At 43.3% G+C, this 25,520-nt stretch overlaps 1 protein-coding gene across 1 annotated transcript in view; it reads left to right on the top strand.

Moving 5' to 3' along the window:
• Positions 1-10,367: 10,367 nt before the first annotated feature.
• ATIC (5-aminoimidazole-4-carboxamide ribonucleotide formyltransferase/IMP cyclohydrolase) overlaps positions 10,368-25,520 on the top strand; it is a 27,160-nt gene continuing 12,007 nt past the window's right edge. The window contains exons 1-10 of the mRNA XM_085299319.1: positions 10,368-10,500; positions 11,429-11,555; positions 14,769-14,845; positions 15,925-15,991; positions 18,414-18,502; positions 20,483-20,634; positions 20,754-20,910; positions 22,652-22,777; positions 22,940-23,047; positions 24,304-24,389. Of these exons, the coding sequence (XP_085155445.1) occupies positions 10,479-10,500; positions 11,429-11,555; positions 14,769-14,845; positions 15,925-15,991; positions 18,414-18,502; positions 20,483-20,634; positions 20,754-20,910; positions 22,652-22,777; positions 22,940-23,047; positions 24,304-24,389 (1,011 nt within the window). The 5' untranslated portion in view covers positions 10,368-10,478. The remainder of the gene's footprint in view (positions 10,501-11,428; positions 11,556-14,768; positions 14,846-15,924; positions 15,992-18,413; positions 18,503-20,482; positions 20,635-20,753; positions 20,911-22,651; positions 22,778-22,939; positions 23,048-24,303; positions 24,390-25,520) is intronic.

Below are 25,520 nucleotides of genomic sequence, written 5' to 3'. Positions count from 1 at the left end.
GGAAGAACTCCCCATGTTCTATTTGAAGGATGTTTATCTGACCTATCATGATTAAACTGCTCTTGCCTGGAGAAATTTTCTTTTTCCCTCAAGTGTGGTTGTTAAAATGGTGGTCTGTGCTTGTGAGCACAAGATGAGTTAAATGCATGTGAGCAGAACCAAGCAAGTCATCCTCCAGTTTCTGACAAGACTTGTATTTATGTCAAAAAAACAGTGTACATAAAAAAGTCCTACTCTTTAGCTCTCTATAAGTAGTTAAATGTTGTATATCAGCAGCAAAATTTTATGTTTTGGGAATTCTGTTCCCAGCATGTATGCTTCTTTCCAACTATATCAAACTAGTCAATAAAACACAGCAGAAGAAACTGAAGAGCTACCCTGTCCTTACTGGGCACCCAACTCTAGTAAGACAATGTGATAAGTCTATAATTATGTGATTAAAGATATTACTATAAACTAAAAGCAGGGGATGGAGAAAATATTAGTTAGATAAATTGAAGAACACAGCTGAAATTGTTTTGCACAAGTCCCACTAAATTACTTTAAYCATTCCTTCTGGCCCTACTGCCTTGGTCTGAGTTCCAGGCTTAGTCCTCACCACTAACCTCATACAGGGCCAGAATTYTTGTCCGCCTGAATTCAGGAAAAGAGTCCTGCCTGTTAGGTGCCATTTGACTTCCTGCTCCCTATGATGCAATGCTCAGGGCTCCATCTCCTAACCAGTGACAGCCAATACATGAGGGTGACAGCACACTCCTGCCTACCCAGAAACAGTATGCATAGGGAACCATATGAAGACTAATCAAACTCTGCCAAATGATCCTGCTGCTCTCCCAACATAACTGAGAACTCGCATGCAAGCTTCCTGTGATCTCATCCATGTTCACRTAGACTTGAGGATAGCAGCTCTTTTCCAAGAGTCCTGCTTTCCACTTTGCCCCTTTCTTGTTCCTGCTTGCCACAGGAATTTTAAGTGCCTATGTCCACAAAACTACATCTGCAACAACTTGTGGATATACAAAAAGGTTGAATTTCCTACAGAAATCAGGCACTAGAAGAACAAAGRCTCACTATGTTGAAAAATGCAAAGACAAAATAATCTTTAAAAGGACAATATAACACTTCCCCTCCAAAATAATCTTTGAAAGGACAATATAAYGCTTCCCCTCAAATTTCCACACAATTAAAGCATGACCAATATAGTTCCAGTGACTCCAGAGCAAGAGGCACTGAACAGTGGGCACAGCCACAGGTCCTACACCTGAAATGCAAGGAGACATCCAAGAGCTAGTAGGAAGGAAAGAAGCGCTACCGCAAAGCCAGTGTTGATCTTGATCTCACCCTAGAAGAGTCAGACCCACCCTTCTTCCACACTGCTGATGTGCAAGAATCAACAAGCAAGTCAGGACAAAGCTCATACTCGCAGAAACCATGAGCATCRTGACTCCACAGCTCCAGGGCAATTAGTATCTGCCTCAGTTCTGCCTAACGAGGGGTGGTACTTGCGATGCCCATCCTGAAGCCTTTTACAGGTGGATTTGCTACATCAGTAGAGACAGAGTCTCTGCCTACGATTAATAATAATACTCAGCGATGCCCAGGGGCTTTCCATCAATAGATTTCAACTGCACTGCAAATCAGGAGTGTTGTTACCCCTACTTTGCATGGAGGGAAACACAAACATCCCTCACTCWGCTGGCACAGGATTCTCATGCAAGAAGCAAAGCTTGCATTTCCCAAGTTGAGAGCTGTGCAAAGCCTGCTCAGAAGTTTTTCTGTGGACTCCAGTTAATGGAAAAGTAGCTACTTGATTAAATCCAGTTTTCTCAAAAAGATCATCTGAAAAATTACATTTTTTATCCCAAAACTTGGAAATATTAGTTTTAAGGCTTCTTGATCATTTTCAGATACTTGTTTTTTAATCATAGCTGAAAAATTCAGCTGCTGTTTAGGTGAAAAGAGTGTGGTTTAATGATGTTTTCTGGCAAAAGAAATCTCCTTTYCTAGTCATTCCTAGCCACAAAATTTCAGTGAGATGATTCTGAAAAAACATAATTTTTCATGTTGTGAGTGGAGATGCTGAGAGAGAAAGGTCAGAACAGAAAGAAGCAAAAGAATCTACAACTGATTACCAATGCTGGGCATATAGGATAGCAGCATTTCAGAAAGCATGAGAAACTCTTGGGAGATCCAAAGCCACTGAGTTTTGGAACAGAAAAAAACCAAACATTTTTTTTTCACCCTCCCCCACAGTTCTTCATTAAAATGTTATCCATGTTTCTAAGGCCAAAATACATTCATCTTGTCCAGTTTCCTGGGAGGAAAAAGAAAAAACAAYTTATGAAAAAATGTTTCATTATTTCTCCTTCCTCCTTTTTTTTTGTTCAAATTAGATCATGTATGAAGTCAGTAAAATCTGAAAATGAATCATTTGCTGCATCTAACATCTATGAAAACAAAAATATCTAGAAGTCAGAGACTGGTTAAAGCCCTCCTTGACTGTGGCATTGACTGCTCTGTAATGCTGGACATGTCATTTCATACAATTCTGTCTTTTTCTATCCTCCTATTTATCCATATTTTCTATTTAGATCACAAGGTTTGGGTGCAAGACCTCTTTTTATTAAATATCCTAGCTCTGATGATCAGTTAGCTCTAGTGTAACACACACAAATAACTACCTATAACTATTTCCAAGAGAGTCTCACTGTGCTTTGGCAAGCTGCCATTTTTTCAGGCATGCTACAAAATGGTAGCTTTATCTCTATTTGCTGTCAAGTCTCTTCTAAACCTGTAATCAATCTGCTTTTAACTGAAAGGGTTTCCTGAGTCCTCCAACGAGCTGTAAATGAATACAGGTTCACAGCATTTGCCMTTCCCTGTAAGCCAGCTCCTGGATATGAGATAGAAGGGTGAGCATGAAGTTTGCTGGAACTGAGTRATGGGGAGAAGTTTGACTAGTGCCTAAACCCTTTAAAGCCAACATGATCAAACCTAAATTATTTTTTCTTTCCTGTCTCCAGAGGCCCTGTACTGCCTAGAAAAGCATCTCAGAGACTTTGTGAACCAGAGATGACTGAGGCTGGACTGCAATGTAAAATGAACACCTTCTTAATCTGCTGCAGGCAAGCTTCGCTGGCTGTTGCGCCAAGCGTTACTGATTTCCAGAGACTTCCTGCCATTTTATAATCAGCTTTGACTTGATTTGCATTGTGCACTAAGAATAACTCCTTGATGACAATCTGCTTTGCTTTTTCCTGTAGATCCCCCATGCTCCACATCAGACAATGCTTACTGGACAGTAAATCTATGTCACCTATCCCTTCAGGCTCTTGCTTGGAGACACAAGAACACTCCACCCAAGGAGCGTTTCATCATCTCCCAGTTCTTGTCTGAGCAAATTCCAAATATCCAGGGAGCCACAAGAATTAACACGCAAATTGAATCCTAAGACAGGATTCATGTCACTATCATCTTTATGTATTAGCCTGTAGATCATGAAATGAATTGCACTCCAGCTGGCTAAGGAAATAAACACGAAGCAGACTAGGCAGCAGACAAGAGCTAGAGCCTGGAAGGCCTGAGTTCAAGTATTGGCTGAGGTGGAAAATTCTTGTGTGATGTTGGGAAACCTTTTTAGAGGTGACTTTGAACAGCACAAAGGCCAACAGGAGGCCATTAATGGACCCTGAAACAGACTGTTCCCTGTTGACAAAGTACACCAAAGGGCTCTAGAGATTTCCACTTCCCCTGTCATACATGTTAATAAGCTAAAGCAAGGAACTGTGGGACAAGACAAGTTAAATAAAAGGCTCGAATAAAGCTCCTCCCTTCCCTCTGTGTGCAGCCTGAGTTCTTCCCCGAGGACTCTTTCTGTACTTAACTCATCCCAAACTGCAGTGCATTCAGATACTGCTGCTGGCCTTGCAGCACACTTCAGCCTCATATGGGGAAAAGCTAGCCCTTCTTTTATATAGGAAGGGCCAAAAGAAGGGAAAACAAGCCAAATCTCTTCTTTTAAGAGCAAAGGTGCCATTTCCTATATAAGCATCTTTGATGCTTCCACTCTGATCCCAGCAGAAAGCCTGTCTATTTTAACTGCCCTAGCGCACTCTAGTGGGAGCCCTCTCCCTGCACATCACCACCACATCCCTGCACAGCTGCTAGCCCAGCAGAAAACTTCTCATCCAAGGACAAAAGTTAATCCAAAGCAAGCATCTAAAGAGCTGAGGACCGGGGGAAAGGACTATAAAACCAACTGCAGTGAGAAAGGGTCAGTAATTTAAATGGTCAAATTAAGAGAAAAGGTAAAGCAATCTGGTATTATTTGAGGATAGTGCAGTTTCCTTGCAACTACAGCAAAAAAAGCCATTTGCCATTTCCACCCTTTTCTTTTTAATGGAAACTCTTCCTTTCATATGAACAGCTTGAGGAGGCATGTAAAGAAGCTCTGACCTGGATGGGTTCATTTCTTTTCTTTTCTTTCTTTAGTTTTTTTTAACTGCAAAAATCGTAAGTTCAATCACACAGAGAGTTGTGCTTTGAATGGCATGCCTTCCTCCTATATCTGTACCTTGTGCATCAATAGCATACCACCATCACCACCTCCATCTTGTTCAACTGAGTCTGCTCTGAGGAGTCCCAGCCCAGGGAAGGAGCCGTGGTTTGTTGCATTCCATCCGGGGAGCCTTTCCCATGTCAAGACTTGCTCCAAAAGGGGTCCTGCCACATGACCTTTCTCTGAGATACTGCTTTGCTCTTTTCCTTACATATCACAGGCTGCTTCCTCACCCAGCAAGTTGAGGTCTCATGCTCTCAGATTCATTATCTCACTGCACAATGGTTTCAGCAATGGAAGAGGCACCAATTTGCCAGCAGGAGAAACTATTTCTTACCTTTTTATTATTGTTATTCTTTCCATGCTTGAATAGGAACAAGACTTTGTGAGGAAAGGAATGAGAACATTCAGAAAATAAATCGGCATTCAGTTTATGCACCTTTGGGTCTCATTCATTATCCAGAACATTATGAGAATAACCCAAGCTGAAATTTGCAATATTTATTCTATTACCAGGAAACTGTTTCTTTTGCAGGAAAAGCATTAGAAAAGGGTAGCAAAGGACTGGGAAAACCCAACCATTTGTGTTGGTGCTTGAACTGGGGATGTCACCTTCAAAACCCAGGTCAAATTGTACACGCAAAGCTCACTGGCATTTCTGAATGACCACCTCAGCAGTTAACAAGCTAGTCATCATCTCTTTGGCTTTGTGGGACCGTGATCACGGATTTACGAAGACAGTCAGGCAGCATTGCAACCCCAGGTGAGGAATTTAAATGGAATCTCCAAGAAAAACAGTAAAACAAAAGCTGCTTCAAGCTGACAAGGATTGAAAAGGAAATTCAAAATGCATCAGACCTCTTGAGTTTCTCTAGTTACTGTGGTGTATTCCTGTCTAGCCTTTCCATCAGCTCAGCTGCTGAAGTTACCCCAGAGATTTTGCAACTGGTGGCAAGTGGCCTGGGCTGTGTGCTGCAGCTTTCAACCAAGGTTTAACAGGACAACGCTTAGCAGCTCTTCTTCTCCTAGAATGCAATAAAAAGACTTCACCTTGTAGTTCTCATGAATCCTTAAAGTGAAAAGAGAGATAAACCAAGACTGGATATAGCACTAACCATTGAGAAACAGTCTGTATTGTATTTCACTTCAACTCTACTGCTATGTAATATTTGAGACAGGTCATTTTGAGCCTTGCCTGAGCAAGCCCTTTCAGGGGTACTCAACCTTGCTGTAAATAATCCCGTGACACTTTGTGTAATGGGAAATACAAGTGCTTGCAAACCTGAGGTCTCAGATCATAAGATGACTGTAAAAATGATGTCTAATGCCTGACAAACAGCGTCCTGAAGGAAGATACTAGATACCAGAGCAACACCAAAATTAACAGTGGCCTTTGTGAATGTAGCATCTTCCTCACTTGCTATTTAAATAACTGTCAGTAAAGAAAACAGTAGTTTCAAGGGAAGAGTATCCATTTTGTATCACACTGAGACAATGTAACTTCTGCTCAAAGAGCTTAAAAGCAAGGTTGGTTGTAGGTGAAGAGGGGAGGTATATGGATGAAAGCAGGGCCTGATGAAAGAAAATAAACTCGGTATGATGAAGAATTTCAAAGCTGAAGATTCATTCTTTTTTCTGTATTCCCACAACATCACGCTTCTCCAAAGCAGCGTCATGGCAAAGACAAACACGCACTGGGATGGAGAGATCTGTATTAGACCACTGTTGTAACACCCCCCATGGAGGACACTTGGTTTCTTGAGCCAGGGTTGTGCCAAATCAGACTGWCTGGGAACTTATACTTGGGTTTTCTGTATTTCTGGTAGGTGTTCCTTAGTCCATTGGCAGGCTCAGCCCATCCTGCTGCTGGCCCCCAAGCAGCTGCAGCAGTAACAGGAGAAAGCTAGCTTGTAAGCCTCCTACCCTAACAAATTAAYGCATGGCCAAATTAACCTCTCCTCTCTACACTGTGCGCACTGCATGGCAAAAAACACAGAAAAAAGACTTTCTATAAGAACTCACAGCCAAGCTAAAAGCATTGCTATTACTCCCTGCAGTCTCAAGAGAAGGAAATCTGGCCTATCATCCTGACAACAGCAAAACCTGAAACACTACAGCTTTTGTTTGTCAGTTCAGCTTTGTCCTCTTTTTACTTCTGTTTATTAATGCAGCAGAGTATACTGCTAATTAAGCCTGATTTTTCTTTGCTTGGATGTAGGCCCTTGTATGATTTAGAAATAATTTTAATCTGGTATTTGTAATTCCAGTATTTACCTCTCCCCGTGATTTCCAATATGATATTACTGCATTCTTGGCTCAAAAGCTTCTGCAACGGCTTCAAACACTAGGAAAAGCTCCTGTGAGACCTCATTCCCCTTGAATAAATGATGGGATATGTGCAGGAGTATAGGCTATTTCAACATCCTCTAAACATGGGCTCATCACAAAAATCAGTTAAGTTCTATAAAGAAAATTAAACCCTTGGGAAAGCAGACTATTTGCCATCCCAAGACCAGGACATATCCGTTACATCCAAATCCATACACCAAACTGAAACACAGACAAAGTGCCTCTTCTCAGATGTCAGTTCAAGAAGAGACTTGGGGTGAACCCAAACTGCCCTTCTGCCACACAAGTCCCTGAGCAAACAGAAACCTCACCTCACACACCAAGGGACAACAAACTGCTGGACAAGCAAAGAAAGCAAATGCCACTATTTACGCAGATAACTTCCCTCTGACTATTTGTCTGAAAGCAGTATCAGCTCTGTCCTCTTGTGCATAATCTGGCACAGCCTCCTGCCCACATGCAGCCTCTGCAATATCACAGAGCACTCTGCTTTTCAAACAACATACGCTGTGTTCCTTAGCTTCCCAGACACTGTACTAGAATACAAAATTGCTCTCCAAGACTGGATAAATATGCAGAACTCTGTCAAATTTTTCATTTTCACATACATTAATCATCCCAAAAGTCCACCTCGGCTGCACATATCTGTACTCTTTGTTCAACTTTTATTCTCTCRAAGGTACGTATTTTCATAATGATGGTGCTCATGTACCACTTAACAGTATATTTTCATTTGGCCCTAGCTGCACTTTGGAACAGTAATTTATTACTGCTTGTCACTAGCTGCTACTAAAAGTAATACATATACTGAGTTTATTTAGTGTGTTTAGTATTTCTTGCTTGACTCTTTCTTACACAGACAATACTGCCAAGCGCAGAGATTCACAAATCAAAACAGGCAAGTGTCTGGGCCTTCCAGATGCACTTGCTTTGCACCTTTCAGCTTTCTGTCTGTAAGATCTAGAAATTTTCATTTGTTCTTTTATAATATAAGCAGAGCCTAATGCAGTCCACCTGCTCCAGCAGCTCTAAGTGTACAGGGAGCATGTAGGTGGGCAATGAAGACACAAGAGCAGCACACGGGGCATCTCAGGGGGGACGCCCAGCATGGGAGCATGACTTTACGCCCACTGTTCATTCATACAGCTAAGCCCTGAATTATGCCCATTCCACTTACAGCCTYGAAACCCTGCATGGCCACAGACAGACCGAAGATAGCACTGTTAACTCTCACTCTAGCTATTCCATCCTCTGCTCCTTCCGCAGGGGCTTGCTTTTTTCTTACTTCTACTGAAGGAGCCTGAACTCAGCTAGAACCAAGACATGTTGCACTCCCCAGGCTGTGTCCACATCATGGGACATGGAGGCATTTCCCAACTTCCAGTGCTGCGCACAGGCTACAGCTCAGTATTGGCTCAACGCCAAAGACCTGAGTGTGTTGGCACATGCCAATACTGCACCCTGTCAGATCTCTTCTTTCATTTAATTTAGCAATGAGTTTGCATAGTCCTGCTTGTTTCACCAACCACCCCATGTCCCTGGCCCTGGATACAGGCAGATCTTATTGCTTAAGGACCTGATCCTAAAAGCATGTGCCAGAGCTCGCCCCAGGAGGTCACACGCATCAGGGATGGGAAAGTTATACAAATGCAGTCAGTTTGGCCTAGCTGCTGCCAGACCGCTGGACCCAATTTCTGCAGGTGCAGACACACTCGAAGCAGGGATCTCACCTTATGGGGACACTCTTGCCTCTCAACTGGGATACACCACAGGAGAAACACCTGCGTCCTGCTTCTGTTCCAGGACAAAGATAAAATGAGTGGTTTAAAAGATTTAAATCACTGGTTTAAATGGTTTAACGTTGCCTCTGTGTGACTTTGGTAAGAGAAGAGTAGAAAAGCAGCATTTATTCAGTAGGGAATCCACCCCTGCCAAGCAGCAGGGACCAAGAGCAGGTCTTACCTGCTAGGTGTCCCATGTCTCAGCATGGTTCACCATGGTGCTACATCTCAGAGGCCTCTCAGAGGAGAGCTGGTTCTTCTKTGACATTCGTCCAATGAAGGGCTTCCCAGCTCGTTTGAAAAGYGGCCAGAGGAAAGGCATGCTGAAATCGCTTGAACAGTTTGACATCATCTACAATAAACCAAGCCCGGACATGAGTATAACCCTAACAATGGAAAAACCTCTGCAGTTATACTGGGCACTTCCATTAAGCACAGCATCCCAGGCTGCTTTTGTTCTGGACAGAGGAAAACTGACTCTAATTTGAAAGTGGTATTTATATACTGAAAATGGATTTTTCTCCTCCACTGAGAGTCAAGCAGGGCTTTGCATCTTTCTTCCAGTCTCTCCAGAGCAAAGGATTTGTCATTTTGCTGGACAATGCAACATTCTGGGAATGGCAACACTTACTGTGCACCACAAAAAGTGACAAGACAGCTGTGAGGAGGCTTCACACATCTCCAAGCCACGTGTTGGGCTGTAACAAATACTACCACAACTATTCACTCACAGGGCATATTTAGAAGTGCTTTCATTTCTCATCTAAAAGCGTACACTTACAAAATGATGCAACGGAGGCCAACTGATGCCTGCGTACCTCAGGTAGTGTGCAAACCTTGGCAGGACGACAGCCAGGGGTTGTGTTGTARATTAACTGTATCTCTCTACCTGGCAGCAAATGGCCTGGGTTGCTACTGTCCCACTGCTGCACTTTGTCACTGTTTGAGATGTAAAGGGGCACAGCGGAGGTTTTAGCCAGCCATGTTAAAAACAGAGTGTTCTGTCAGTCCTTCCTGTCAACCTCAAGCTCAAATGAAAAAAAAAAAAAAAAAGAAAAATGTATTTCCAGGAAATTTGGAGGCCTAAAGGGGACAAAAGCTCTCCCTGTTATTTCYCCTTAAAATGAAAAAGAAAAAAATAAATAAAAGGACAGAAAAGCATCATTTAACTATTTACCAGCTTAATTTTTTACCTCTGACTTKGTAAACAAGTGCTTTGTCTTTGCTCCCTGTTCTCCAGTAGATTGCAGGCTCCGTGAGAGGACTTTCTACAGATGAAAATGCAGTATTTCTGTGAAAAAAATTAATTGCTCTTATCGCACCATCTTTCACGGCAATGAGCTATTGCCGCACCCACATCACGTTTTTCACCTGAGGAGCAGGCTGGATTTCCCATCGGTGAGGAGGCCCCAGAAAAACCTGCACCCCGGCCCGAAGTTGCAAAACGTGCTGGGCTTGCCTGCTCCGCTGCCGCAGGTCGCCCCTGCCCAGCCCCCCCCACCATGTCCCTGTCCCCTCCATAGGGGCCTGGGGCACTGCCAGCCTGGGCAAGGGGRGGGGGGGGGGGCTGTGCCCTATGGCGAACACACGCGCGCACCGACCCCTCCCCATGGCGCCGCCGCCTCCCCGCCCCATCCGCGCCGGCGGAGGCGGTGGCTCCCGCCCCCCGCGCCGCCCCACGTGGTGCTGCGGGCGCCCAAATCCCGCCGGGCCGCCGCTGCCCCCTCCTTTCCGCCTGCCTCCCCCGCAGCCGCTAGCGCGCACCCGCCCTCCCGCGCACCGACGGCGCCATGGCCGCCCGGCAGCAGCTCGGTAACGCGGGGCCGCCCGGCTCCCGGCGGGGCTGTGGGGTGAGAGGGGGCGACGAGGAGCCGCGCAGCGGGCGGCGCTCCCTCCTCTCACACGCCCCGCGCGCGCGCCCGCTGTGGCGCCGCCGCCCGTTCAACCGCCGCTGGCGCCCGCGCCGACGACCGTTAAACCGTCGCGCGGCGGACGGGGCGGGGGAGGGGCGGCCGCGGCCCTTGGCGCACATGGCTGTGCGGAGCCTCTCTCCCGCCACGTCTGCGCGGCTTTGGGGAAGGGGAGCGGGGCCGGAAGCAGCCGAAAGCCGCGTGAATTCCTATGTTCAGGCCTGTGCCGCCTGCTGCAGCTCAGGGGTTCAGCTAAAAAACCCCGGGGGTGATTTTATCCCCGCTCCTGTGTAGCGGGATGCACAGATTTTAACCCGGTAGTTCCTGTGCTGAAGGGGGAGCACTTCCCTCCGGTTTAGTTACTGTTTGACTTTGGCCCAGGGTTGATAATACCAAGAAATCAGGGCAGCTACAAGAGGCTTTTCCCCATCCTGAGGCCAGGGTGCAGAAATAAAAGAGTTTCTAGAGTGCTGGCTCCATTCTCCCACCGRTAATAGTGGCATTGCTCCTGTGCTATGCCCCAGCCAGCCTGAAGGCTGCAGGAGAGCAGAGTAGTAGTAATGTGCCACCTGTAGATTTAGAAAAGAGGCTTTTTAGAGGAGGCCATAGTAATTTCAGAAATTGGAAAGATGAGGCAGAAATAGATGCTGGGTGTCACTGTGTGTGTGTATATATATGTATAATATTTAACATGCACATGTTTGTGCACCTGTATACATGTATGTGTATATACAAACAATCTTAAAGTCTTCAGTCTCTTAATCATGCTTTTTTCTGTGTTGTGTTTTGCTTTTAATACCGAAATGCTTGTTCTCTCCCCTTCCCGTTAGCTTTATTCAGTGTCTCTGACAAGACTGGCCTTGTGGAATTTGCAAAGGTTCTCAGCTCTCTTGATCTGGGTTTAATTGCCTCTGGAGGAACAGCCAAATCCCTGAGAGATGCTGGCCTCTCAGTCAGGTAAGGGTTCAGTCTTACAAACCTCCTTCCAAAACTCTCATCAGGTTGTTTAAATTGTCTTCTCTGTTCACACACAAAAATGACTGAAAGCTGGAGACAGAAAAAAATGCTATCTGAAAGCAACTGTCACACAAACCCTCTAAAAACAACCCAAACAATGCACCCCAAGGCAAATTTCAGGAACTTGCTTCTTGGCCAGAGATAGGTTGACCRAGGCCAAAGATTGCTACAGTGCAGGATGATGTGCGGTGACCAGTAGAGGTATCAGGACCCTTGTGCTGCAGAAGTTTTGTCTGCTTTGAGCCAACTTTTCTCCCATGAGGCCATCATTTATCTTGAAGCTCATAACCTGGCCTGAGTGTTGCTCTTCGCAGCCAGATGAAAGCTGATCTTTGCCCAGACCTATGGCAGGAAGAGCGCAATGTGTCAGARATGTGCTGAGGCTCGTTGGAGATCATTTGCCACAAATCATTTTCCCAGCATGACGGTCACGTTTCGTTAGAGAGAGCCTGTAAGTGTGGTGCGTCCACTGCTTGAGAAGAGGCATGAACAATCACTAGCTGTTTTGGTCCAAGGTTTGGGAAATGCTTTTTAAGATTCTTCCATTCTGCGATTCAAAAACTGCTTCAGCCAAATAAAAATTGTTTCCAGTGCAGTACTGAAAAATCTGTCAATTATTTGACATGACAGATGACTCTGTGGCTCCTTTTCACTTCCGTTGAATGCAGTGATAGGCCCCTAGGACACATTGGCATGAATACACGGAGCTTCCAGAGTTCCCTGTGCTGTCTGTTATACAGGACTTGGTCTTGTCTCCCTCGTCTCTTTATTTGGCTGTGCATCAGTGAAGGCTGAAGCAAAGTATAGTCACATTTCTCCTTTTACCCCCCAAATTATGGTTCCTTCCTTTACATCATATACAGTCACAGGCAATGGTGAAACTTTAATGCTTTGGCTCAGCTGAGAAGAGGAATACTGAGATACTAGAATTGTGTTTCAGAGGAGGAGTACAATGTTCTGGACTTTTCTGCTGTTCTCTGTTACTGCACTGTTTGGTAGGCCTTAGCATGGTCTGTGGCTTTCTTAACAGTATGCTGGTACATGTGTTCAGAACCTCTGAGCAAAGAGGTTACTCAAAATTCAAGTTTTTGGGGTAGTTCTGGGGAATGCCACTCTTATTGAAAGGCAGTATGTTTCTGAGTCCTGTTGGGTAGTTTTTAAACACACCCTCCCCTTTCCCAAACATCTCTTGGGCTAAATAATGATGTTTTATCTGTCTGCCAGATCTTTTCCAGATGTCTGCTTTGGGGGTCTTGAAGACTCTTTATCCCTTTTTCTCTTAGGATTTAGAAGGAAATAAGTCTGGTTTGAGATCTGTCCTCAGCAAGGCTAGTCATTTCATTCGCCTTATGATTCGTGGGGACAAGAAACCATTTCTAGGCTTAAGTGAAAGGAAACCAGGTCCAAATGCCGTGTACTATTAGTTAGGAGAGTCGCATCTTAATTTGCTTAGATCACCCTCTGAAGGTACCTCTCTCCTATCATGAGTGTAATGTGACTTATGTTCTTAACTTGAGCATCTCAGGCAAGGTGAAGTCAGAACCTTAGTGTCCAGCTCTTGAATCGTGTACGTGGATGTGCCTCACTGACACAAACATGGTGTGCCTGTAACTTGCAAAGTATCTGTGTCTGTCAGCCTGCTGAATAAGCAATTGCTATTGAGTGTGTGGTGGGGAGGAGTTAAATACTAAGTGTACAGCAATGCTGGATGGGTCCAGGGCTTGCAGAAGTGATGCAGAATGGTTGTTCTGTCCAGTTAAGGATATCCTTGAACCTGCAGAATGAAACTGAAATTTTGGAAGTTTGCAAGTTTGGAAGTTTCACTCCTTGAATAGAAAGAGGGAAACTGTAAATGTCCTAAGCAAAACAGTCAATCATCTGTTCCTCAGAATGGATGAAACGTAAGCTCCAAAGGGAAGTCAGTGCTTTGGAAGGTTTAATTAGTCTCTTAGCCAAATAGGATTACATAATGACTTTAGATTTATTTGAGAAGCCCAGAACTGGTCTGTCTATATCTATGGCTCTCCCCAGTTCTGCTTGTTAGCACATTATTGTTTTGGTTCTTTCTCTGCATATGATTTTTTTTTTTCTTTCCACCATACTTTATCTTCTCTACTGAACTCACTGTGATGTGTAAAAATCCACAGGAGGGACAGGAGGACTTTTAGAAGTTACTATTGCTCTAGCACAATAATCTGACCTTTGTAGTCAAGACAGCACAGAGGGTGATGTTTGCAGCCTTCTACTTTCTGAGTTGTACAGAGATGTTGAGCTCTGGCTGTGAAGAGACACCTCTTTTAAAATATTGCCTCTTAATAGCACACCTTAATATGGCAAATATGTCTCTCTTTTTTTTTGCTCTACACATAGCTTGATCTCAGAGTGCAGTTGGATGAGCTCGTATTGAATTATCTAGTCCTTATAAAGATAAGGATAAATAGGATAAATAATTGCTTTCAGAGAAGCCTCTGATCATCCTCCTTTTGAGGATGATCTTCTGCCCTGTAAATCACTGAAGTGGAATTTGCTTGTCTTGGTTATTTCAGTGTAAAAGTTCACTCATGAAGTAACCCTGCTGCTTAGGTCAGTGTGATAGATTTTGTTTTCTTTCATGAGAAAAGCAGCTGCTGCCTATTGGGTTTGGGGCACTTTCCTTTGGTTGATTTGTTTGTAGTGGACTGTCTTCTGTTTTGTCAGATATAGCTTTTACTTAAGATATGGACAGCATCTTTAAGTGTGAGTGAGCATTAAGCCAACACTTCGACCAGCCTTTCATAAGAACAACACATAGTCTATCATTCAGCATAGCGTTTTYTCATAACAATTTGGTAATATGCTTTCCATATGTTGTGTTCTTACAGAGATGCAAGATGTTGAAATTTGGAGGAATCATGCATGTCGTCTTCCCTTCTTCTGTCACTGATAGAAAGCTGAGGGGTTTGAGTTTTTTGTTTTGTTTTTTAACAAACCAAAAGAGAATTACTAAGTTTAATTTTCCCCCTTCAAAACTTCTAGGGCTTAAGTCTCTTTCCAGTAAAACCAACAYTGCTAGTAGATTTAAATTACTGCCATGATGGGAATTATGAACATTGAACCTACAGATAAAGTCCATATGAGATATCTATTGCCATGATGTGTTTTCTGATTGAGCAGAGATGTGTCGGACCTGACAGGGTTCCCTGAGATGCTGGGTGGACGTGTGAAAACCCTTCATCCTGCAGTCCATGCTGGTAGGTTTTTACTATTACGCTTTCAATCTAAAACAGAAATACATAGGCAGTGTGGGTAGGGAGAAGGGATTGACGGATGTCTTTTTAAAGGTTGGGGAAGAATTGACTGGTGAAAACAGATTTGCTCTAGCAGCAGAATGGGAGATAAAAYGTGTGGAATGGAGAAGAAACATGCAGTGTCTGCATAGCTTTCTCCATTGCTGTGCTGACATCTGTGCAAGTAGCAGAGCCTTTCCTCTGTGGAGTTGCAAGTAACAGGGCTTTCCAGGAACTGCCTTTGCATGTTCCTTGCAGGGMAAATTTCAGAATGGTTCAGGTAGAGAATATCATTGTATTTGACCTGCGGATGAATCTGGCATGCAGCACAGGGAACATGACGACATAGCCTTTAATGGGCAATTCCTGCATTTGCCAAGCTTGTCCAACTCCTCTTCAGCCAGGAAGAGATCTGATAACTTGTCAGTCAACCATTAACTTGTCTGCTGCTTGAGATCCTTTGAATTAAACCAGTTGCCCATCTTGCATTTATGTACTTGAGGGCTGGAGACCGAGTCTGCTCTGAAAACCTTCTATCTTGGATTATGCTCTTGCTTACTCTGTGCCAGCCAGTCACATGCATGTTTCTCTTTCCAATTTCCTACACAGCAGCCAACCACCTACGCTGTTCAGTTAGAGGCACGGCCTTTCTTTCTTTGGTTGTTCAGTGGGCTTTGTGTATTGCTAGCTTATGAGTGGCAGGTGGCTTTTTCATCTCCGTGAACTCTATAATGACAGTTCTAGCATTTTAAGGCTAACAACTGAATGTTTGTAAAGTACAGTTTTTGAGGTTGTCTGTTCAGCACTTAGAATCCTTTAGGATTTAGCACTGAGAAAGAAAAAGTCTATTAGTATGAAATTCGAACAGCCAGAGAGCTGGTAAAATGGAATGGGGGAGTAGGGACTGAAGACTGTTGTCTGAAATAGAATCTGAATGTTTATGATAGAAAATCTCTGAGGAGAAGCAATCGGAAGAAAGATGCTGAATTTTAAAATGTTTTGTTTTTTTTAAATAACGTAAGATACACTGTTTTTGTAACTAGGCATCTTGGCTCGCAGTATTCCAGAAGATAATGCTGATATGGATAAACAGGATTTCAGCCTTGTAAGGTAAATGTGGGGGCCACGATGCAATTCATCAGTAATCGAAAATGGACAGTGGAGATTGGTCAACCCCAGTAAATGGGTGCAGTAGGAATTGTAAGATGTGCAAACCAGAATCTGCAGCTTCCTGTTCCCCTGTTGGGAAATACTATGTTTTAAAAGCAGTGCTCTACAGATGAATCTTCGTTGCTTGACATAAGCCAGAATAAAACAAAACAAAAAGTTGCACCATGGTTTCAATGGGGGGCAGGGATTTTTTTTTTCCACTTGGTAATTTTGATACTTTACACTTTTAGTCAATGTTGGACCTCATTACACTTTTTGCAAAGTTAAATTCAGCACTTTTGAAGCTGGTGCAGCTCCTCTCAGCTTGGCTCTAGGTGTTTGATCAGATGACAATTTCTGATTTTGAAATGCTTGCTTAGTAAATATACCCTTTGAAATCTGCCTAATCTCATCTGAGTTTCAACACACAAATCATTGACTTTAGACATGAAAAACAGATCAGGAATATGTATCATTTTTGCGACTAGATAATAGAAAATTTGGGTTTGAGAGACATTATAAGAACAAGCAAGCTAGAGCCAGAAACAAGTTATGCAGCTCATGCACTAACACATGCCTTTTTTAAAAAAATTATTGTTTTGGTTAGAATGCTGAATTTTGTTAGAATATTTACCTGAGACAGTATGAGGCTATGTTTAAGTAATTGGGATTGACTTCTAGCTAGTGATTGTGAATAACAAAATGCTGCCTTAGTGAGTAGCTCCTGATTTAAAAATGAATGGCTGAATTTGAGCATAGTAAATTATAGGTCTAGCCAAAATAGGAGATGTAGTTTGACTATGGTGATGGGCCAGAATCCACTTTAGTTTTTGAAAAGAACTTAAAAAGCTGGCATGCATAGGATGGATGGATTTCCTGGCTGAATTTGAAAACTTGAGACTTTAAACCACAAGAATCTTAACAGATGGCTCAGCAGTGGTGGCTGTTCAGAATATGTTGCATATTACAGCAGGTGTTGCTGAACTGCAGGAAGAGTAATGTACTTTTACATCGGTGACTTACCTGCAGTGCACTCTTATCCAGAGCAATAATTTGGATTTTGGTAATCTTGCATAAAAGCAGAAAGAGCTGATCCTCAGCAGGAGAGTATTTGCATCGTTGAATTAAAGTTGCATTCCCAAGTCAAAGTAACAAATCCTTATATTGATTATCTTGACTTCCATATATGAAACCATTAGCAGTGATAAAGTCTGCAGAGCCCTGGGAATTTGCAATAGGTTAGGAGCATGAATGAGAAAGCATAGTAATGGGGGCTAGGYGTTAGAAATAGAAAAGGGCCCAAATAAAAGATATCCTAGCAAATGTAGAGTAATAAGGGGTGCTGAAAGCTGGTCTTCCCCTCCCCTTGAATTCATCATGCACTGTGGAAATCAAGGAGTAATAAAGTTGGACACAACATATATATGGATCACAGCAACTTGCTGCTACAACTCAGCATGTGCCAGGGATCAATACCTTCATACATTCAGAACAAGAGAGCAAAGTCATTCTGTTGCGTTAAAAACATTGTATGGGAAGGTCAAAACAGCTGTGTTCTTTCACTATGACATATGTCATACTGTACAGTGTGCTGAGCACATTTGTAAGATGGGACAGGAGAAGTTACTCCTTCACGCTTCCTGAAGTACAGACTGCTGCTGCTTCCAGTATAATAAATTGGGAGACAAATGACCTAATCATGCCAAGAAACTAATTCCAGTACGATCTCGTCTTACCTGGAGAGGGAAAAAGTCAACCCTTTCACTTGCTTTAATGGGCCACTGATGTTTTTTGTGATCCAGGTGATGTACTGAATACCTCAGGGGTTTCATTTGCTGTTTGTATTTTAAAGCCATGGAAGATGGCATGTGGGTTACTTTCTGCTCTTGGAAAAACTGGAAATCTAGACTGATTATGCTTTAAGTTTGCAATGGATCTGGATCTGGGTGCTGTCTTTTATGCCAGTTGGGGATGCCTATATTTGGTAGTGCAGAGCACCTCCTCTGAAGCTCCTTGCAATGGCTTAAGTTGGGAACCCAAAATCATTGCACATTCAAAAGCCGGTGCATGTAATTTAAAGCAATTCTTCCGTTTTACTAACCTCTGTAAATTGTGTGGTTCTAACCACTGTAATGTTACTTAATGCATAGTTAACAGCTATAAGAGCATGCTATTTGACCATAGTAACATCACTTGACATTAGGTTCAGCAATGCTGTCTCAAAGTCGTTTGGAGAAAAAAGCCTTTGTTTTTAGGATTTTATGTTGATCTTAGACCTGATAGATGAAATGAAAAGAACATTGATAATATCCTGTACCTACCAAGCGGAGTTTGGCCTTTTTATTTCTCAGTGAGTAACATAGTTTTCCCCTTCAATTCTCAGAGTTGTTGTGTGTAACCTCTACCCATTCGTGAAGACCGTATCTTCTCCAGGTGTAACTGTACAAGAAGCAGTAGAAAAGATTGATATTGGTAAGTTAAAGGATAAACAAACCCTTTCTCCGGGCAGTCTTGGTAGTTCTGTCCTTTTCTTTCTGTTTGAAGGCCTCACATAACCTTAAAGGATCATCAGACTTCTTGGTTTGTTGGCTGTGATGTTGGAGTACAGGGATTGGATTTACAATTCCTTAGGATGCTCTCGTGCTGGGACATTATGCTTTTGCTCTGCTCCCTTATCAAGCTTTCGTCCCAGAAATTAAACCATTCCAGTGGTGCAGCCAGAAGGAGAGAGAGGAAGCCTGGGTCCTGCAACTTAGGACATCTTCATGATGTGTTCAGTGGGTTTCACTGAAGGTTTCAGTGGCCACCTTCATGTGAGCTGGCCACTTATCTCCTGWTGATCTGTCACTCCTAGCAATGGTTACCAGATCATACCTCGGCATGCATTTTGACAGGGTAGTTCTGTCCCCCAGCATGTGCACAGAGCCTCATGTCCATGTGAATTGCTAAATGAGAATGAATGAATGACAGCCACGCCAGGCTGCAACATGTGACAGGGATGTTGCTCATGAAGGGATCAGAACATTATTGAGGATTAATTTCTACCAGGCACTGGAAGAGGACTGTGTGTAGCACTGTCCAGTTTGCAACTAGCAAACTAATTCCTGTGACAGGCAATTTCACCCTGAAATTGCAAAGTCATTAGTGAGGAGCTAGTACTGTGGTAGAGCTGCAGCTCATGCTGTGATCTCCTTCCTCTGTGAGGAAAGGAAGAGGGGATGCCAATTTTGTGTGTTCTCTGCATTCCTTCCTATTTTCAAGGAACTACCATCCAAATTGGCCAGAGAGCTTGAGAGTTACAAGGTGGGGGAGCTGAACAGGATAGCTGGGTAAAGCTCATCAATTTTAAGCAGAGCTAAAATTAAAATGGCAGTGGTAAGTGGCTATAATGGGCTTGTAAGCCATGCTACTGAGGTGGGGAAGACCTTCACTGCCCGAGGAAAGATCCTGATATGCAGAAGGCTGTGCTAGGAAAGGGTAAATGGAGCACTGATTAAACCTCTTTTGCAGCCTCTGGCAGTGTAATAAAAATAAAAACCAGGAGCTTTGGAGAGAAGAAGCCRAACCACAGAAAGTGCTCTGGGGATCACTGAAAAATGCACTGCAGGAAGACATTACAGGGGTAGAGGCTAGTCTGCTTGTGTGGGAGAGGCATCTCATCAGCAGTTCTGCTCCTCTTGCTGGTTATTAACCCCAGAAGGCCTTGCCTTGCCTTCACTGCTGCATCTCTGCTTGGCAGCTCGCGAACAGTACAGGCTCTGTTTTGTGCCATGAGGCTGGATGGGGACTGAATTTTCGTGTAGTAGTTTAGTCCAAATGGTGCCCAGCAGAGCTCTCTATTAAATGTTTTATGGAGTGGTACTCGCTCTGCATGTAGCAGTGCAAGCCTCTATTTTACTTTGCAATGGCCTAGTATCTTGCATGCTCTTTAGTGTTTTAATAGCTGTGTTGAGTTGAATTTAAGGGGGAAGCATGACATTTTATCTTGCACAGAGGAACCAGGGCATGGTTTGCTAATATTTGCAGAGAGATTGAGAACCTCAGCGGTGTAGAAGTAAATCTTCTCCCACTCTAGCCCAGCATTGCAGAAGATAGTGCTTAAACAATGTCYGTAGACAGCTGTCCTCTTCAGTATGTGCCTGTGCTGTTTGAAGGTACTCTTGTCCCAGGCATTCTTGTTCATCTCAACCCATGAACTGTTTCTGCAAAKGGCAACCAATGAGCTAATGCCAGCTATCTTCACCAGTGGGTTGGATCAACTGATTGACTTTGCCATGTATATTTTCAGAAACATTGTTGCAGTTCTTTCTGCTTGCAGAACTGAGGGAGCTGGGCACATTCATCTGGCATGAATGATYGGTGCATGTCCTTTCCAGGCCTCAGACATGAGTCTTGGCTATACTGTGCCGAGAAGGGAAGTGCTTCACATCTCCATGCTTCTCTCTCTTACAGGAGGAGTTGCCTTGCTGCGGGCAGCTGCCAAGAACCATACTCGTGTGACGGTTGTCTGTGACCCTGCAGACTACTGTTCAGTGGCTAATGAGATGAAGGCGTCAAAGGACCGAGACTCCTCCATGGAAACCAGGCGTCAGCTTGCACTGAAGGTCACTTACATTTGCTCACAGTGAAGGGCTTGGTCAGACTCATTTGATTTTCATTTATTCATTTCCTTWAAATGCCAAATCCTTTATAAGTTGACAAGTCTTGTCCATTCTGCCCCCAGGCTTTCACCCACACTGCTCAGTATGATGCAGCCATCTCTGACTACTTCAGGAAAGAGTACAGCAAGGGGGTGTCCCAGCTGCCCCTGAGGTACGGCATGAACCCCCACCAGAGTCCTGCACAGCTCTACACCCTGAGGCCTAAACTTCCTCTGACAGGTGAGGCCTRGGCCATGCTGGCCAGCAGGGAGCTCTGGGATAGCCCGGAAAGAAGGTGGTCAGACATGTCTGCCACCTGCCACCATGTCTTCAGTCTTTCAAACTGAAGTAGCTTGCTGAGCCTTAGTTTAAGGGATGCCYGTCCATGCCTTATATTACCTACTTCATTACTGAGTGACGGTGGCTTTTCAATGAAAAGGCTGAACGWGATGAGGTAGAAAAGCTTGCTTATARATCCTCACAAGACTTACTGGAGCTCTGCGTTCTGTGTTGGTGTAAATCTCTGGGGCCCCACTRAAAATAGTTTGTCTGGGCAAATTTACTTGCTGCACCTCCTATCTGACATCAGCTCTAAAATCTGGAAAGGAAAACTACTTGTCTTCCTTTAAGATATTTTGGTCCTTCCCATTTTCTTTCTTTAGCACCTTCACAAYCTTATGTTCCCGTTTACTCTGGCCAGAAACTGAACTGTTTTTTTTTTCCTAGGTTTGAATGCTTTTTGTTCTTGACCTGATGCTTTTGAGCAGGGCTTTGCTAGCTTAGTTTTCTTGGGTGCTAGCTCTGCTAGTAATGGCAGTAGGATGAGATACCAGTCYTAGTCACAGGTTTAGGGTAGGTCTGGTATCTCTCCCATTTTGCAGARTGTGCCACTCATTGCAGCCTTACTGTACTGAGGGAATCCCAGTTTTGGAGGGAGAGTTTGGCTACTGTTGCTCTTGAGATCGTTTTTAAGGCTAGTTATAATATTTCTGAAAGCCAAGTCTGCCTTCTGTGGCCTGACATTGTTCTAGAAAACAGATGCAAAGCTTTGTATTCCCTGTTGTAGCATTTCCTTGTATTTTAAAATTCTGGGGCYCCTTTGGAAGCTTTTTCCAGACCTGCACAGAAACTTGGTTTTCTTGAGTTTCTCTCCCAGGTATGGCAGCAGAACAATGTTGTGTTCAGCTGTCCTGGCCTTGGAAGTACTGTCAAAAGAACCTTTTTCTCCTGTGTCCYGAAAGGCTCACAGTCCTGCCATGTCTGTGCAGGCAGTTTTTTTTGCAGTTTTGAGTGTGCCAAGACAACAGATTTGGGAAGCAGATAYTCAAAAACTTTACTCTTTGTATGGATTTCTGATGAAAGATCCAGATTAGGCATTTTGCTAAAAGCTTTCCCTTGTTTCCTTATGGCTATGAGTGGTTATGTTCACTTCAATCTGAGAGACCACGTGCTTAAAGTTTGACTGGTGCCCGAGTACATTCTGAATCAGAGGTTAGTCACTATAGCAAGTTCCTGRCTGGATTTATAAGGAAACCTACCTTCTGAAGAGCAGAGAGTGTACATTTTTTCTTGAGTTCTTTCCTGACAGCACTGCCTACATATCTCAGTCAAAATTAAGTTCTATTAAGTTCATTTGGAAAGAGATGACTGCTGCTCCAAACTGGTGCCAGCCGAAGAACTCAGAGCACAAGGGGAGGGGAGGAAAGGTATGAGGGGCCAGTGTCCTGCTCCAAGGTTGTATYAGCAGCTTGTGGTAGGGAAGACAACTATATTTGTCTCCTGAGTGCCAAGCCTGTGCATTCTTCACAACACATGAAGTTTTTCAGGGCACCAAAACAGTTACCAAGGAACTGGGAGCATCTTAAAAGAACAGTTTTGTAGTAATTTTGATTCTCAGTGGGAGAAGTCTCTCACTTGGTCTCCACACCCTGGGGACGGGGTTCTGCCTGCTTTGATGTGTCTGTTTGTGTTCTGTCTGCAGTGGTGAATGGCTCTCCGGGGTTTATCAACCTATGTGATGCTCTGAATGCCTGGCAGCTGGTGAAAGAACTCAAGCAGGCATTAGGCATTCCTGCTGCAGCCTCCTTCAAACACGTCAGCCCTGCAGGTGGGGTGGCTCCTTGCTTTTCTCTTTGAACGGACTGATTTTTGGCAGGCCCTACTGTTGATGTATCTGCATCCCTTTACCCTGATGGTTTTGGAGGAGTCCCAGGGGTTGGGACAAGAAAAAACTTCTGTTTTAAGTGCCCTGGCTTGTATTTCCCACTAGGTGCTGCTGTTGGAACACCACTCAGTGAGGAAGAGGCACAAGTCTGCATGGTGCATGATTTCCACAAGACCCTAACACCCTTAGCATGTGCCTACGCACGCAGCAGAGGTGAGAGGCCCAAGAATAAACTAGCTTGTCTAAAGAACTGAGCTAGTGCTTGACTCTAAACAACATACTTGGCACTTTGCAGGCTCTTCTCTTTGCAGGTAACTCCTCCTTTTCAGGTTTTTCTCCATAAGGATCTGATTAATAGGCTAAATGAACTGCCCACCTGACAAATCAAAAATCGCTCTYAAAGTGAGCTGAACTTGAATATTGTTCCAAAGAGGCTAAAAACAATTTAGATTCCATTCTTTCTGTGGTGTATATGGAAGACGTGTAAAGTGCTTTTGTTAATGAAACAAAAATGTTTGTGGAAATTTGGCTGAAGGATCTGTGGGTAACCAAATAGCTATGCTGGTGGCACACTCAGCTTTCAGCTGCAGCTGGAGTGCTAGGGAGTACTTATTTGAGCAAAATTATGTTTCTGGTCTTTTTGTGGGGGTTTTTTAAATGCTTTTGTAGTGCAGAGCTCACAAAAAAACCTAAGCAAATAGAAATTCTTCCCTCTGTTTAGCTGAGGTACTTTGCAAGTTCTCTCATTGTCTGTGGCAATCTAGGAGAGTTTAGACGGATTATGGGAAACAAAGCAGTCTTGCTTGGTAAGGGAAACACAGGCATGGGTTCGTTTTTTCCACTACTTTAGGGATCACCTTTGATCATTACTGAGAGAAGACCATTGCATGATCAGTAGAAAAACAAAGCTTTAGAATGGAATGACTGAAGAATTGATGGTTTTGAGTAAGAAAGCATCAGTGGTAGGCTGAGTGCCAGTAATCCTTCACTTTAGTGAAGCACTGTGTCATTAAATACAGAGAACATGTATTTAATTACTGCTAGCTGCMTTTCTGGGTCTGTTTTCTTGCAGGAAAAGCTTGGTGGGGGTATATGCATTTGAAAACTTGCCTATTTTCCAACTGTCTTCCATCTAAAATATCTTTCTGTACTAAACCTTTCCTCCTCTCCTACGTCCTCTTGCTATCATGGCTACAGCAGAACTGGTAGCATTAGTGGAGGTAGTGATTACAGAGTTAGATCTTTGACAAATGCAATGAAGAAGGAAGACTATCTGAGCTATGGGAATATTTAAAGGTGCATATATTTGAAGTAGGGTTTTTCATTCTTGTTATTCTTATATAGCCTGTTTTTCTGCTTTGGGATTAAATCATCAACTTTTGTGGAAAAAGATATGGATTGTAGGAGCAAAGGTGTTTCTTTGTATTATGCTGTAGTTGGATAAGTTACCAGAAAATATGATTTTGCAGGTGCTGATCGGATGTCTTCTTTTGGCGACTTCATTGCTCTGTCTGATATCTGCGATTTGGCTACTGCTAAAATTATTTCCAGAGAGGTTAGTCAAACAGCAACAAATCATTCTCGTGTAAAAGGGAGAAGTACACAGGATGGAGCCATTCRCTTATAATGGTCTTTCTGTTCAAACAATTTGAGAGTTTTGATCTATTTTACTTCAGACTATTTATTGGCCCATTTATGTAATTCGGTATCTGGGGGTGCAGAATTTACACCCATCTTCTGATATGTTTTTCCTCGCACCAATTGAAACCTGGCTGCGTGGCAGAGCCTGTGAAACAGTAGTGCTCAAAATGCTGCTTTCTGAGGAGTGATTGCAAACCTCTGTCCCTGATCAGGCCTCAGGAAATAAACCCTGATTATGCTGTCCCAAGTATCTGATAGAACAGCTCTAATGGAACAATGGAGGACCCACAGACCTGACGCTGGCCTCTTGCCCAAGGCAGGAATGCGGATGCAGATTGCTACCTGCCAGTTGATACCAGTTATTTGTAGGCTCAGCCATTTTTCACAGTGCACTTTTAACTTTGCTCGTTTTGACTTTAACTCTCTAGCTGACCACATTGCACAAGTCACTAGATTTAATGCAGAGTTAAACAACTGGGACTTAATGCTTTACCAAACACACTCATCTTGTTAGATGTTACTTCAGCTACCTGAGAGGAGGAAGCACATGCAATGGCCAATTTCTTGTACATTAAAGACTTTTTTCCTTTTTTTTTTTCTTTTTTTTTTTGTCAGACAAGTGAAAGGTCACATTGACTGGTTTGTGAAGATAACATAGAATATGCTCTTACTTTGGGAGAAAAAAGAAAGAACATCACTTTATGGCTCTGACGAATATAAATTGCTCTGTTTTAATGCTGTTAAAACAGTTCTTTTGCAGATACTTTGTATCATCAGGAGTGTCACTATTGAAAAAAATTATTTTTGTGTGTGTGTGTGTGTGTTTTAAGGCATGTACTGTTAGGTGGAGAAGTGGATATGTGATCTACAGCAATTCTGTCCTGGAGAGAGAGATTACTTATTAGTTCTATTGTGTTTAACGTGTTGGTGAGGTGTGTCTTTTTTTTTTTTTTTTTTTTAATTCGGACTAGATGGAACTCGATATTTTTCTGTTTCAGGGTCTGAAGCGTGCACTATACTAATGCCATTGCTATTGTATGGTGTA

The sequence above is a fragment of the Rhea americana genome, unplaced genomic scaffold (genome assembly GCF_003343005.1).
Source record: "Rhea americana isolate MKP2758 unplaced genomic scaffold, rheAme1 scaffold_15, whole genome shotgun sequence".
In the NCBI taxonomy this organism is placed as follows: Eukaryota; Metazoa; Chordata; class Aves; order Rheiformes; family Rheidae; genus Rhea; species Rhea americana.
Note: the sequence above shows the minus strand (reverse complement) of the source record. Positions and strands in the feature narration are given on the sequence as shown.